We start from the raw sequence: 13,473 nt of genomic DNA on the forward strand, positions 1-13,473 counted from the left end.
GTTTACGTGCAAAACTACGCTTACATGTTATTGAGAATATGGCTTCAAGTTTATACGTTATGACATGGACATTATTGTGTAACCAGATACCTCTGTAGTGCATTTGTGTTAATACTGTTTTGTTTGGGTGTTTTATGGAGTAAGTGAAATATAATTTGGTATAGTGTTAAAATAATTTCATAGTATTTCTTATAAATCTTCTGCAGTGAATAATAAAACATGAATTACACACTGTTCATTATGTTCAAGGTATGAGGCTACATGGTTATTTAAAGTAGGTGTTTATGACACGTCCCTAAAGAAGTAATGAATGTGTAGTGTAGTCATAACATTATACTGTAAAAATTAGCTTGCCTTGAAATTACACTACACATTTTGACATACCTGAATAGGGAAGTCTACATAAGCTTGTATTTAAATAATGTATCACTCATAAATACCCATCTTGAACCAAGGGAAAGTGTCCATTATGGTTCTGAATAGTTATTGGATATTAAATGAGCTTCCATTTCATGTTTATATCCCGGCAAAGTCGTAGTGCGCTAATTGTATGAGGTTGTCGTCCTATGTCAATGTGTTATGTCCCACTTCGTTCTAGTGGGTCGTAACAGTTTTGATATGAACCAAGATATTTTTTAACCAATATGGGTAATAATTCTCTGTATTACACACTAATGTAAGATATTACTTATGTTATAACAATCACTCGATATCTAACTAGTGTAATATTGGCGTCACGTGAGCGTGATGTAGATCACATGCTGACCCAATTCGTAGAAAAATAACGTGTAGTAGGTCTTGACATCTGCTTAATTCTGTGTTGCAGTTGGTTTGTAGTTGGTTTGTAATAAATAAAATACTAAACTAGCTTGTCTGTCATACCATTTTTATCAGGGTGAGCTCTGCCATTCGCTAAATTCGCCAATTGCGAATTTTAGGAACAATTGGCGAATTTTATTTTGATTTGGCGAACAAAATTCATGTACTAACTGGTATTGTTTTGGAAAATAACCGTGATTTATCATTTTTTAATATGATTTGGCGAAATGTTTTGCTCATCCAGAGTTAGCCCTGTTTATGAAACTTGTGAATAGTGTTGGTATATCACTCACTTTTGATCGTCAGATACCAAAACTGTTCACTCATTTCATAAAAATGGTATGACAGGCAAGCTCGTTTAGTATTCTATATGTATTAACACTGTCTTGTTACCAGTATATAGGAAAGACAATTTACCCCTCCTCATTACCCTCCAAAAAAAGAAAGAAAAAAAAAAGAGAAAAAAAAAAGTTTAAAATAAAATTGTAATGTATTGTTACGGTTGCTAAGAATTTGTGGGGAAAAGAACAACTAGGAATCTTTTTGATACATGCTCTTAAAACCAATGATCTATGAGGCGAATGCTGCTTTGTGCTGGTTCCATGAACAAAAAGCATATATTATGCATGTTGTAGATTCTTTTATCACCTTTGTTTTATTGTGATCCCTATTTACTGGTGTTTGTTGTGCTCATTGCAGATGTTAAAAGTATTATGGACTCGGAGGGTCTCATGATGGAAGAAGCCTTGCAGGGATTCATTATTTACATCAGCAGAAAGGGGAAAATCCTCTTTGTGTCTACCTCGGTTGAAGAGCATCTTGGCCTGAAGCAGGTAAGAAATCACCAGTGAGCCAGACAGTCCCTGCGGGTCAATGACTTTTCTACAGTACACATTGTCTGCACAAATTATTCGCTGAATGTAGACATTTGCATTGTCCACACCAAAATCTCATAAAAGGGCAAAAATTATCTTTGATACCTATTAATTTTTCCATATGAAGTATCTTTTAATATCTGTGATTAATTGTTGTTTACACAAGAATACATATATGTCATAATGAGTTATTTCCTGTAATGCCTAATTTACTGTACATAATATAACTACATATAGTGAAACCCCTCAAAACCGGACCCTCAGTAAACCGGAATTCCCTCAAAACCGGACATTTTACACGGTCCCATGATTTGCGTATCTTTTAACACTAAAATTTACCTCTCTAAACTGGAAACCCCTCTAAACTGCACCGGACGAAATTATGTGGTCCCATTGTATTCCTTTAATGCAAATTTTACCTCAGGAAACCGGACTGTCACACTGACCGTCAATCATTAATGCATTACTTATACTTTGAATACCCACTTAGCTGATAACGTGATTGCATACGCAGAGCTAATTACATGTGCACATGCTCCAGTGTCACTGTTGTGCAGTTGACAAATACCATTAAGGGATTAATTAATGGCTCTGATGTTTAAATAACTGGAGGAAACACAAATAAGTCCTTTTCATAGCCTACACCTCAATGCAACGGCAAAGCAAACTGGTTTTATAGTTTTGTTTTTTATCTTTGCAAAGTTCTATGGAACCAAAGAGTAAAATTGTTCATCACAATGCATGTTTAAAAAAACGTCCGCCCATGAAATAATAAACTAAATTAAATTAAAATTTTAATTGGCAGTTTTTATTGAAAAAACTTGATTCACCGTTTGTGAAAACCGGATACCCCTCAAAAACCGGACTTTTTCCGGGGCTGTGTGGGAGGGGTGTGGTATTGGTCATTATCACACTACAGGTTGAGGGTTGTTTTAACATGTGATCTGAGATTTTTTATCATTTTTGACATCTATGAATGCATCTGCCAAGAAGCCATGAGGTTTTTGGCATCCAATAAGATTCTGTGGGTATTTACAGTCAAAATGTCGGATGTATAGGCATCTGGGAAAATTACATGATTATACAGTTCATACTTATTTTTTATAGAATGTTATTATTAAGTAGGTTTAAAGACATTTTTTAATAATTTATTATTAATCTTTGTCCCCAGTTACAGCCCCATTTGCCATCAGGGGTTGTAATTTTGTATTTTGTAAGAACATTTTTTGAGCTTTCCAGAAATGTGCCTCAAAACACGGACTATAATACACCAGAATAGTTACTAATTACTAATTGTTTTATATATACATGGACAGTCAAAGCTGTTTTAAATAGCAACCCAAGTCTACATTTTCTATTAATATGGCTGATTAGTAAAAGTTTAAATTAGATCAAACCTGCTCAAGCAGTGACCTCACATTAAGCAGCTGCTGCCTTAAGACACCACCTTTTTCATTCTCCCAAATCAGGATTTCTGCCAGAAAGACATTTTTGGGTATGGCACTAATATTTACAATGTGCATGCTGAATGCAACCACAGTCAACAGTGGGTATGGGGACCTCCTCCAGAAAGAAAATGAGTTAGGTTTAGGGTTAGGGTTAAGAAAATCATACAGTAATGTCAAAATCTGCCCCAAAAATGGGTATGGCACCATACCCATTTTACCCTCTGGCAGAAACCCTATAAATCATCTAGTGTAGTGTAAATCTAGTGTAGTCTAGTATATGTCTAGTGTTTAAATTAGTCTGGTCAAGCAGTGACCTCACATTGTAGTGCTGCCTTAGTGTCAGTCTAAATCAGGATGTAGTTTTTGGGTAGGCACTAATATTTACAATGTGCATGCTGAATGCAACCACAGTGTGGTGTGGTGTGGAAGAAAATGTGGTGGGTTAGGGTTAAGAAAATCATGTGGTGTATGGCAACCATGTGGTGTGTGTAGTGTAGTCTAGTGTGTAGTGTGGTAGTGGTGTGTGGTGTAGTCTGGTCTAGTGTAGTGTAGTGTAGTGTAGTGTAGTGTGTTGTGTAGTGTGTGGTCTAGTGTGGTGTGTAGTGTAGTGTGTGGTGTGTGGTGTGGTTGTGTTGTGTTGTGTTTGTGTGTGTTGTGTTGTGTTGTGTTGTGTTGTGTTGTGTTGGTTGTGTTGTGTTGTGTTGTGTTGTGTTGTGTTGTAGGTTACAGTCAGTTACAGTTACAGTATAGTGCTTTTTGAAGACAAGTGACTCCTAATTAAAGGAGCATATTTGACTATTTTACTAAGCCGGTTGTTGTGTTTGTTAGACGATGCTGTTGGGCCGGTCAGTGCTGGACGTCATCCACCAGAGTGACCACAAGGAGTTAGGGCAGCAATTCCAGGTGAAGATGTCGCAGGTTTTGCTGCCAGATGTTGTGGATGGGGAAGATGCAGGTGACCATTTTAGCATTTGTGATGAGGTTGACCGTGAGTTTCTTCACTTACCTCAGTAGAATATAACTATAACTAAAGCTATATGTGTTGTCAGGGCTTTAGATTGCATCCAAGTCAAGGTGAAAAATGTTTGTGCCCAAAATACGTACGCCCGAATAATTATGCCTAAATTAAGTACAAACATGCTGACCTCAAAATCAAAACCTCAAAACTGCTGAAATGTTAAGCTTAATTGCATTAAAATAACTTGAAATACATTTCTGAATATTGACAACTGTCCAGCAGCTGTAAATGACAGTACTGAACTAAAACAACCTTTCTGCATTTACAAAAGACAAAAGTCCCTGTTATGCCCGAATTAGTGAGATCTAAAGCCCTGGTTGTTTTTTTTGTATTTAATTCATCATGAAAAAAAATGCATGCTGTTGTATTATTCTGTTTGGATACCTAAAATAAAATTATGAGTTCACTGCAAGAAAGTTGCCTCCAAGCCCTGCCCTTGTGTTGACTGTTTCAACCTAAAGTTCTTTTCAAACATGGTTTGAATGAACACGTGAACAGAAGAAATAGTATGCCGACTGAAAGAGCGAAAGAAAAAGGAGGAGGTGGTAGCCACATGACCGGAAGTGAAGATCCTCGACACGGAGGAATATTAAAGCCATTTGATTGGCAGTAGGGATGCTCGAACTCCCAGGGTATGGGTGGGGAGGGGAGGCACTTGCTGAGAGATCAGGTTGAGTATTTATCAAAAGAGAAAAATGACTGATATTTTCTACAAAATACTGTTTATTGCTTTTTATTAGTATCAGATCATGAGTATTTTTTCATAAATAAAAATATTTTCTTTTTACATGTAAAGGCAGGATATGACCCAGGGTCCATGCTAATAGAATTTTAGAGTCTAGACTCAAATCTTTAATAACATCACATCATGCAATTTGTTTGGCATTACCATGACTTTTTATTGTCTCTGACTCTATTAGAGTTTTGAGTCTAGATTTGAAAACTTTTATAAACATATGGCCAGTGCTCATCTGAGGTGTGATGGGTCATAGGATCTATCTTCCTTGGTGGACCAGTATTGTTGGATTCTTTTTCTGTTAGAATCAGTGCTCCATGAATGGTACCTCAAAGGCCATGTGATTTGCTTTCCTGCCAATGGAGAACACACACATAAAAGATCCCTATTTGGCATGACTAACCTATGGTGGCAGTTCTCTTTATTATCTTATTCTCTAGACAAAATGTTCTAACATGCCAGACACCAAATAGCTGGAATTAAAATGTTTTGATGTGTGTTAAGCATTCCTTAACTTTCCATTGACACATAAAGTGCTTGTTGTATATAATGATCCTTTTCTTGTGGGTAATTGTATTTAGTTTGGTGGTTTCTGTAGGTGATTGTCAGTTTCGTGGTATCTTGTTTAAAATATTGATTACTGTCTTGCCTTTACAGCGTCAACTTTTGCATTGGCGACAGTGCCCACTTTAGCGTTTAGTTCAACATTAAGTTTTGCATTTATCTCCATTTATTACAAACTGTAAGCCCTACATCAATGAAAGTTAGTTTGTAGTGGCACCTATAGATATTTGTCACAATGTATGTCACAAATATTAATTAAATAAAAAATGTGATTGAATTTTTTTTAAAGTTTTTTTTAAATTTATATATATTTGTTTTTGTTAACATGCACTGAGATGATTATTTATGAATGCGATAGAAATAGAATTAGTTTATGGTAGGCAAGACATTTAATTCCGCAGAATTCTTGTTATACGATATCCCATGCGTAGTTGTATACATTGTGGTTCTGTTATATATAATATACGTGTAAAGAGGTTGTTTGAATTGTTGTTATCTTACAGTAGTTGGTTTAAGAAATTTTAATTACATGTATTCATATTACACTTGTAACTTTAATTAACAGGATCTGTTGTATTAATTTTGTTTTAAACAGTTTCATCTCGAATGAATACTGGAGAATATGTTCTGAATTCGCACCAGACTCGAGTGTTCTATGTTAGGATGAAGTACAACATGCATCACAATGGAAACAAAACCAAGCATACAGGCTTCATGGTGAGTAAATTATAGTGATTCTCGGTTCCTTAGTAACACTGACACACCTGCCACTGTTTAAAATACACACACAGTCTGGTGTCATCATGAGTGTTTTCATCAGTTAGCAAAATAGAACTACCAAATGTTTTGGGTTGTTTGCATTCTTTTACCCCTTTCTTTTTTCTCAGTTGGTGGGCCCATTGGGCTATGTCTCGTTTCAGCCAGTTCTTCACAACTGGTGTAACAGAGGCAATGGATTGTTTGTGGGATGGTGCATATAAAAGATCCCTTGCTGCTAATCAACAAGAGTAACCCATGGTGTGGTGGCAATACTTTTCCTCTCCTCGTATTATCTGTGTGGTTCTGATACCATATGACGTAAATAAAAATGTGCCGAGTTCTTGTTAAATAAAACACATTTCTTCCTTCCTTTCTTTTCCTTTCTCGCCATTTCATTTCTTCCCTATCTGGCAGTCCCTGTCTTTGAACATATCTATGTCCTTGTCTCACCACCAGATTCTTTCTAGTGATTTGTAGGCAACTTTTGACAGCAGCAATGTCCTGAGAATGTTTTTTCACAGTCTTACATTAATGAGTAAAGCAATTGTGGTGGAGGAAGGATGGACAAATTGTGACCTGATCACTCATCCAAATGTAATAATTTCTAGAACAGCCCAGATCCCTCCTTATCATCTTCTGTACCCACTCCTAAACCCACTCCTAAAATGGTGTTTTGTGTTATCATCCATAGACAATTTGTGTGTGTGTGTGTGTGACAATCTTGCTTACTAATTGAAAACTTGAATTACATTATCAAGTTAACTTGCTTATAAGTTCATTACCAGCAGCACTGGCATCCTTTTCTTCAGCTATTCTCACTCTGTTGTCATGTTTGTTTATTAATCAAATATAAATGTAGCAGTCTCAGAGCAGCTCATATTGATTTCTGGGGCTGAATATCATACCATGTCTATCATTTGTAGAAGTGTGTAATATAGTATCTATATATCCATTCAGGGTGACTTATCTTAGATCATTTCACATATCCCCTGTAGGAATAGGATATATTCCATTTTTGGTCTGCCTGTTGTGACTGTGTGATGGATAATATATTAGAAATAAGTGTTAAATGTTTTAATTGAATTGATTTGGTATATAACTTATCTGATAATGATCATCATTATAACTGAGTTAGCTATATTTCTGCTTGGAACAGAAAGAAAGGTTTTATAAATGATGCATTCAGTACATTTTATCTTTGGTTATATGGTTTCAAACATATAGTTAAGGACCACACAAATGATGAGAACCCCCCCCCCCCCCCCCCCCCCCCCCCCCCGATGTTGCGACTCCATAAGCTACTCTTTTTTAATATAGCAGCAAGGATATTTTATATGCATTTTCCCATACAGGTCAGGTCAGGTCAGGTCAGGTCATAGGTTTTAACATGCACATTCAGAGAAAGCTGTTGTAGCACATGCCTATCATGGGCGCATGTATCAACTTGTGCCAGCTCCTTCGTCTAGGACAGGATAGGGTATTTGTTATGCCACTGGCTGAAAGAGTTCATTTTATGAAGTTGTTTTCAGTAAAATCCACCCTTCTGCCATTTGGAATTATCTTAAACAATGCCTAGCAATAATTTTCATTCTATATTAAGTTGATTAATAACCATCATAATTAATTCAGCAAATGCTTGAACAAATAGAAGTTTTATAAGTTACAAATAGCTTTTTAAAGATAGTTATTTCCTGCTGTTGATGCTGTGTTTATTGTCAAACCTATAATTGTACCTTGTAACTATACACAGACAGTAGTTATTGCCATAACAAAAACTATAATTTAGTTACGTCACTGTCTAGAAGATTGTTTAATGTATTATGTACATGATGATAGTCTATACAGTTTACAATTTATCAAAGCCATTAATTATTTGATTATTGATCGAGAAGGAGTCAGTTTGATGTATGACACTGTACTCAATAACAAGTGCTCTATGGTGTTATGAAGAACGAGCAATTGGGGTGTGTGCTTCAACCTGCTGTGTCCTTGAAAATGTTTTTTTGTCAGTGTGTTCTTGTTGACTGTGCTGCACAATTGCGAGCCTTGATTTATTAAATCTGTTTTGATCCTCTCTCTTCTATGAGCCTGAGTGCATGCGTCTCTTCTGATCAGTGCCTACGTGACTATCGCCACGCGTCCACCAGACTGATATTAACAATGTCTTCGTCTGAAAAATATATGTAAAAACGTGCATGGTAACCATGTACTTTAGTAGCCATGCGAGAGGATGGTCATATCTTTTCTACTATTTACTAAAAGCTGTGCCTTATGACCTTGGTTTGTCTTTATCTGGGGCATTCAGTCGGGGTGAATGTTCGCTCTGCGCTGCAATATTGAGCGTCTGGCTATAATAGTACTTTTATCTGTGCTAAGGCGCTGCTATGGTCCTACAGTTAATGACAATTACCCACTTTTTCTGTCCGCTTGACTGGCTCGATCAATAAATCTCATCAGACTAGTTCTGTGTGTGTGACCCTTGTGTTAGCTTATATCCAGTGAAGTGCATGGGATTGTGAAGGGACAGTAAATGCCTCTTCACACTCAAGTTTCCAGGATCCTTTCCTAACCGTGGCACTTCATCATCGTAAATGCTTTTTGGGGAGTCCGTAAGTCATGTCATATCCTACTTCCTTAATCCCCCCCCCCCCCCCACCCCCCACTAATATACAAACATGTCCGTCCTGGTATGACATCTAAATTGGGGATTTTAAAAGTAAAGGCTTGATATTACATCTAAAATATGTTTGTATTACAGAGGCTAAAATATCTTCCGTGTTTTCATTGAATTTATATTGAAAATTCCATCAAGATCCTGATTTTTTAGACTAAAAAGCAACCACCAAACCTGTCTGCATTTCTCTGGCTGTGACGTACTTGGCACGGATGTCTCTTAAACGGCTTGAAATTTACATTGATTTATAGTTACTGTTACAAGCAATTTAATGACTACACGGAAATGCTATTGATTTCACATTTCCAAATTTATTTAATATCAATAATTTATGGAATCCTGAACACCCACGACATGGAAATTCAACTAATTTCCTGTTTTTTATTTCGATTATGCCATATTGAGTGGACAGCTGGGAACCACTCGTTGGTAATACGTGTGTTGAGTCTAGGTTTAACCACTGATCCACCCACATAGCTGAAGAAAAACCGTTCAGTTGTGTATGATTATTAGAAAGGAAATGCAGACTCAGTCCATGTATAGAGACAAAGAAAGTTCATGTTCAAAATTAGATCTGAAATAGCTATTTACAATTTAATATATTAAGAAGAAATCTTCTGCTTTGTTTCTGCTTCTCTCCAAATTTTACGTCATAAATGTTGTAGTTTTTTACTCAGTTATCTATTAGTCTGTTCATTAACTTTATTTTCTGCATGGTAATTTATATTTTCATTACGTAAACTACTGAGACAACTTAAACATGATGTGCCGAATTTACACAATCTGTTTTTTCGAAACACAAGTGTTTCAGCATCAATAATGTATGTAAAACAAAAACAGGCTTTGTAAATTTGCCCTAGATATATTTCCATCATTTTGTGAAACTAGTAGCCATTATTGAAACATGTATTGGTCAAGTATGAAATCTTGGTGTCATAAATCTGACTGTGAGAAGAGTCTTTGAGTGTTAACCCCACAGTTACCACTGTTAGTATTACCGTTATCATAATTAGTTTCTGCAAATGTCATTAGCAGATCAGTTTATTACCCCAGGATTTTTATTATTATTATTATTTTTTTTTTTTTTTTTTGATAGATTATTATTATTATTATTTTTTTTTTACAAGTTTTATTGCCAGCCCCTTGTTTACAATTAGAACAACACATGCCAAGGGTAAAACATGGGTTGTGTACATAAAAATAATAAAACAACATAATATAATACTTTAGGGTACTGGCTTGCAAACCCCACCTCACATCACCCCACCCCTCTCCATCTCCACCTCTCTCTCTCTCTCTCTCTCTCTCTCTCTCTCTCTCTCTCTCTCTCTCTCTCTCTCTCTCTCTCTCTCTCTCTCTCTCTCTCTCTCTCTCTCTCTCTCTCTCTCTCTCTCTCTACATATCTAATCAATGTAGCTATCCATTTATCTTTTTCTCACGCAAAAAAACCAAAAACACACTTTCATCCTTTTCCATTCTATGAACGACATACATAAATATTTAAAATACGCACATGATATATACACATATATACACATACATATACACACATACACACACATACATATACATATGTATGTATCTACATTATTAATGCGTGGCCCGCTGGGAACAAGATGATGCACAAGGAAAGTTACAAAAATGAGGTTTGTTCAAAGAGAGAATAATACACTGACCACTTGGTGAAGAATTTATTAAGATTGTTCTTACTAAGATAAATACATTTTTCTACTTTATATCTTTGTTTAGCTTCGTTTTGGAAATGTATAATATTTAATTGGACCCTTTGCACTTTACATTTATATATAAAATATTTAGCTAATAATAGTAGCAGGTCAAAAACATTATCTGTTTTAATATTATCTTTACATCCAAATATCACTAGCTCAAGAGAAAGCTTTAAATTACATATATGCTTACATGAGTTTGATAACCAATTTAAATGATCATTCCAAAAGTTCTGAACAATTTTACATTCCCAAAATAAATGCACTATAGATTATTTTCCTTCATGACAAAATGTACACGTTTCACTGTCAATTAACTTTAATTTATATGTGAAACTATTAGTAGTTAATATTCTATGAAGTATTCTATATTGGAACCATCTAAGTTTTATTCCTTGCATGGTTACAAATGGTTTTAAATAAATAGTGTGCCAATTAAGGTCTGAAATAAAATAATTTTGCCATTTTGATATTGCAGAATTTGGCTTTTCAGAAGTTACAAGTGTGTAATAATATAGTTTCGAGCCATTTCTGATAGAACAAAGTTTTCTTTGAACAGGAGAATCATCTAAAGGAATATTTGTTTCTATTATATTCAGTTTCGTCTTCCTAAGGTAAGCCGTAAGTGAGTTAATAACTCCTTGATACTCTAAAAAAGATGCATTTAATTTGTATAAATTATTAAATGTGGTTAAAGTTAAAAAGTTGCCGTACTCATCAACAAGATCACAGATTTGAGATACACCTTTCCCAAGCCATTTCTTTTTTTAAAAAGATTTACTGTTAATTTTTATATTGGAATTATAAAAAATTGGCTCTGATAAAAAGTCTTCAAAAGATGAAACATTAATTAATAACGAGAAGTCACGGAATGCAATGATACAGTCTTTCCAAAATAGATTTTTTTACATGTTTTAAGCACAATTGGGGGAAATCATTACCAAATAGAGATATGTTACGGAGTTGTGGAAAACATGCAAAAAGAATAGGTTTCCATTTTGGATCTTTGGTTACCCCAGGATATTGCTGAAGCCTATTAATTATGAGGTTGTAACGTCAAAGTAAAGAGTGTTCCTCAGAAGTATTGTGTGGAATGCTCATGTCTTCTCCTTCTTGGTTCTGTTCCAACCAGTGCACCACAACTGGGACATCATCAAAGCCCATAATGGCATGTGCTGTCCTGTTTGTTGGAAAGTGCATATAAAAGAACCTTTGCTGCTAGTGGAAAAATATAGCAGTTTTTGTTTGAAGACTACCTGTTTGAATTTCCACATCTTTGACTTTGAATAGGTGATGATTAATTATTAATAAATGTGCTCTAGTCATGTTGTTAAGCAAAATATACTTTCTTATTATTGGTTTATTAAGCTAAACCTTTTAGATTTGTTTGTTTTGTTCAGATGCTAATATTCAAAAGAAACCATTTTTACTAAAGATATATGATTACATTATGTTACATGACAACTAAACAAACAAGGAAGTGTCTTTTAAAATAAATTGAAAGGTATAATTTTTTTCCTAAATTACAACATGTATTTTATATTTTATTATTATTTTTTTTTTTTTTAATATTAAATATATGGAACTACACAAAAAAATTGCAGTATATACTCAGGTCAAACGTCTAGTGTTTTGATGTGTTATCCTATAGTGTGCTGTGCAGTAATTGTCTTTATTACCCCAGCGGTCACTCATAACAGGGAAAATATTTTCCATATTTTCTCAGTGAGAAATATTCTGCATTGGTCTAACGAACAATACTATTGGACAATTTGACGCTTACAAACCAATGACTTTGTCAGTACTAAATATGACGTCATCACGAAAATGTCATTTTAATGCAATTCATTATAGATTTGAAAGCAGAATAAAGCTAAAGCTCGTGACAACTGAAAATTATTTCACTCGGGACATACATTTGATAATAACTGGTAACTCGTTTATTATCCTCTATTTAAGATCAGCTATCACTAACGATGGTGTTTCTTTAAGAAAAGCTTTATTTGAAGTTAAAATCTAATATTATACAAATGTAATTCTAGACTAAACCTGGTAAACCAGTAATCCAGCCAAACCAGTTAAAAAATTAACACTCAAGATTGTTTCCAAATGTACTCTTATTTACAAAAACATGTAACTGAATATTCCCCCATCCCTAGATGTGTAAGACATATATTTCATGCATGAAGACCATAAATCTGTCTTGAATAGCCATTTGACCTTTACTGTTTGTAAACATCGTCTGCTAGTGACTTGAGATATAGAAGTAATAAATCCTCAGACATTGTGGTTAAAAATGAAGATACAAATACTTGAGTGGAAATACTGGGACATTTAAAACATTTAAAATCATATTTGTAAATGCATGTAATGAATTATTAAAAGTTATAAATATCAAATGACAAGGATTTTATACTAGGTACTCAATTTGGCTGTTAAACATTGGGCATTATACACTGGTATTGTCAAAACAAATAACTGCATATGATACTATACCAAAAATTTAGCTTCGTGATGTTAAATTTAAAATTTTCATGAATATCATGGTAGAAAAAAAAAAAAAGTACATTGTGGGAAAGGACTTCCACTCTTGGATATATAATTTGATGTCAGGAATTAGGCAAGCCTATATTTGTATTTATTTATTATGTACCCTAGGTAAAATAGCTATATCCCACATTAGTATATCATAAAAGATTCTAATCTTGTTTGGACTTTATCTGTAGTACACCAGCTATTTTATAAAATAAAACTTGTATGATCTTCAAAATAGTATTCCTGGATTAAATTTAGTTATCTGTTCATGTTCATATAAAACTACTCAGAACAACAAAAGTATATCACTACCAGTAC

The 13,473-nt window shown here is 34.6% G+C and overlaps 1 protein-coding gene across 4 annotated transcripts in view; it reads left to right on the forward strand.

Annotated features, from left to right (window-relative positions):
• LOC121371656 (hypoxia-inducible factor 1-alpha-like) overlaps positions 1 to 13,473 on the forward strand; it is a 188,245-nt gene that overhangs the window by 147,799 nt on the left and 26,973 nt on the right. For 3 of the 4 annotated variants that reach the window (XM_041497704.1, XM_041497705.1, XM_041497707.1), the window contains 3 exons: positions 1,519 to 1,652; positions 3,971 to 4,130; positions 6,056 to 6,177. In XM_041497704.1, coding sequence (XP_041353638.1) covers positions 1,519 to 1,652; positions 3,971 to 4,130; positions 6,056 to 6,177 — 416 coding nt within the window. The remainder of the gene's footprint in view (positions 1 to 1,518; positions 1,653 to 3,970; positions 4,131 to 6,055; positions 6,178 to 13,473) is intronic. The other variant, XM_041497706.1, reaches the window with a different exon arrangement.

Source organism: Gigantopelta aegis, chromosome 4 (genome assembly GCF_016097555.1).
Source record: "Gigantopelta aegis isolate Gae_Host chromosome 4, Gae_host_genome, whole genome shotgun sequence".
Taxonomy (NCBI): Eukaryota; Metazoa; Mollusca; class Gastropoda; order Neomphalida; family Peltospiridae; genus Gigantopelta; species Gigantopelta aegis.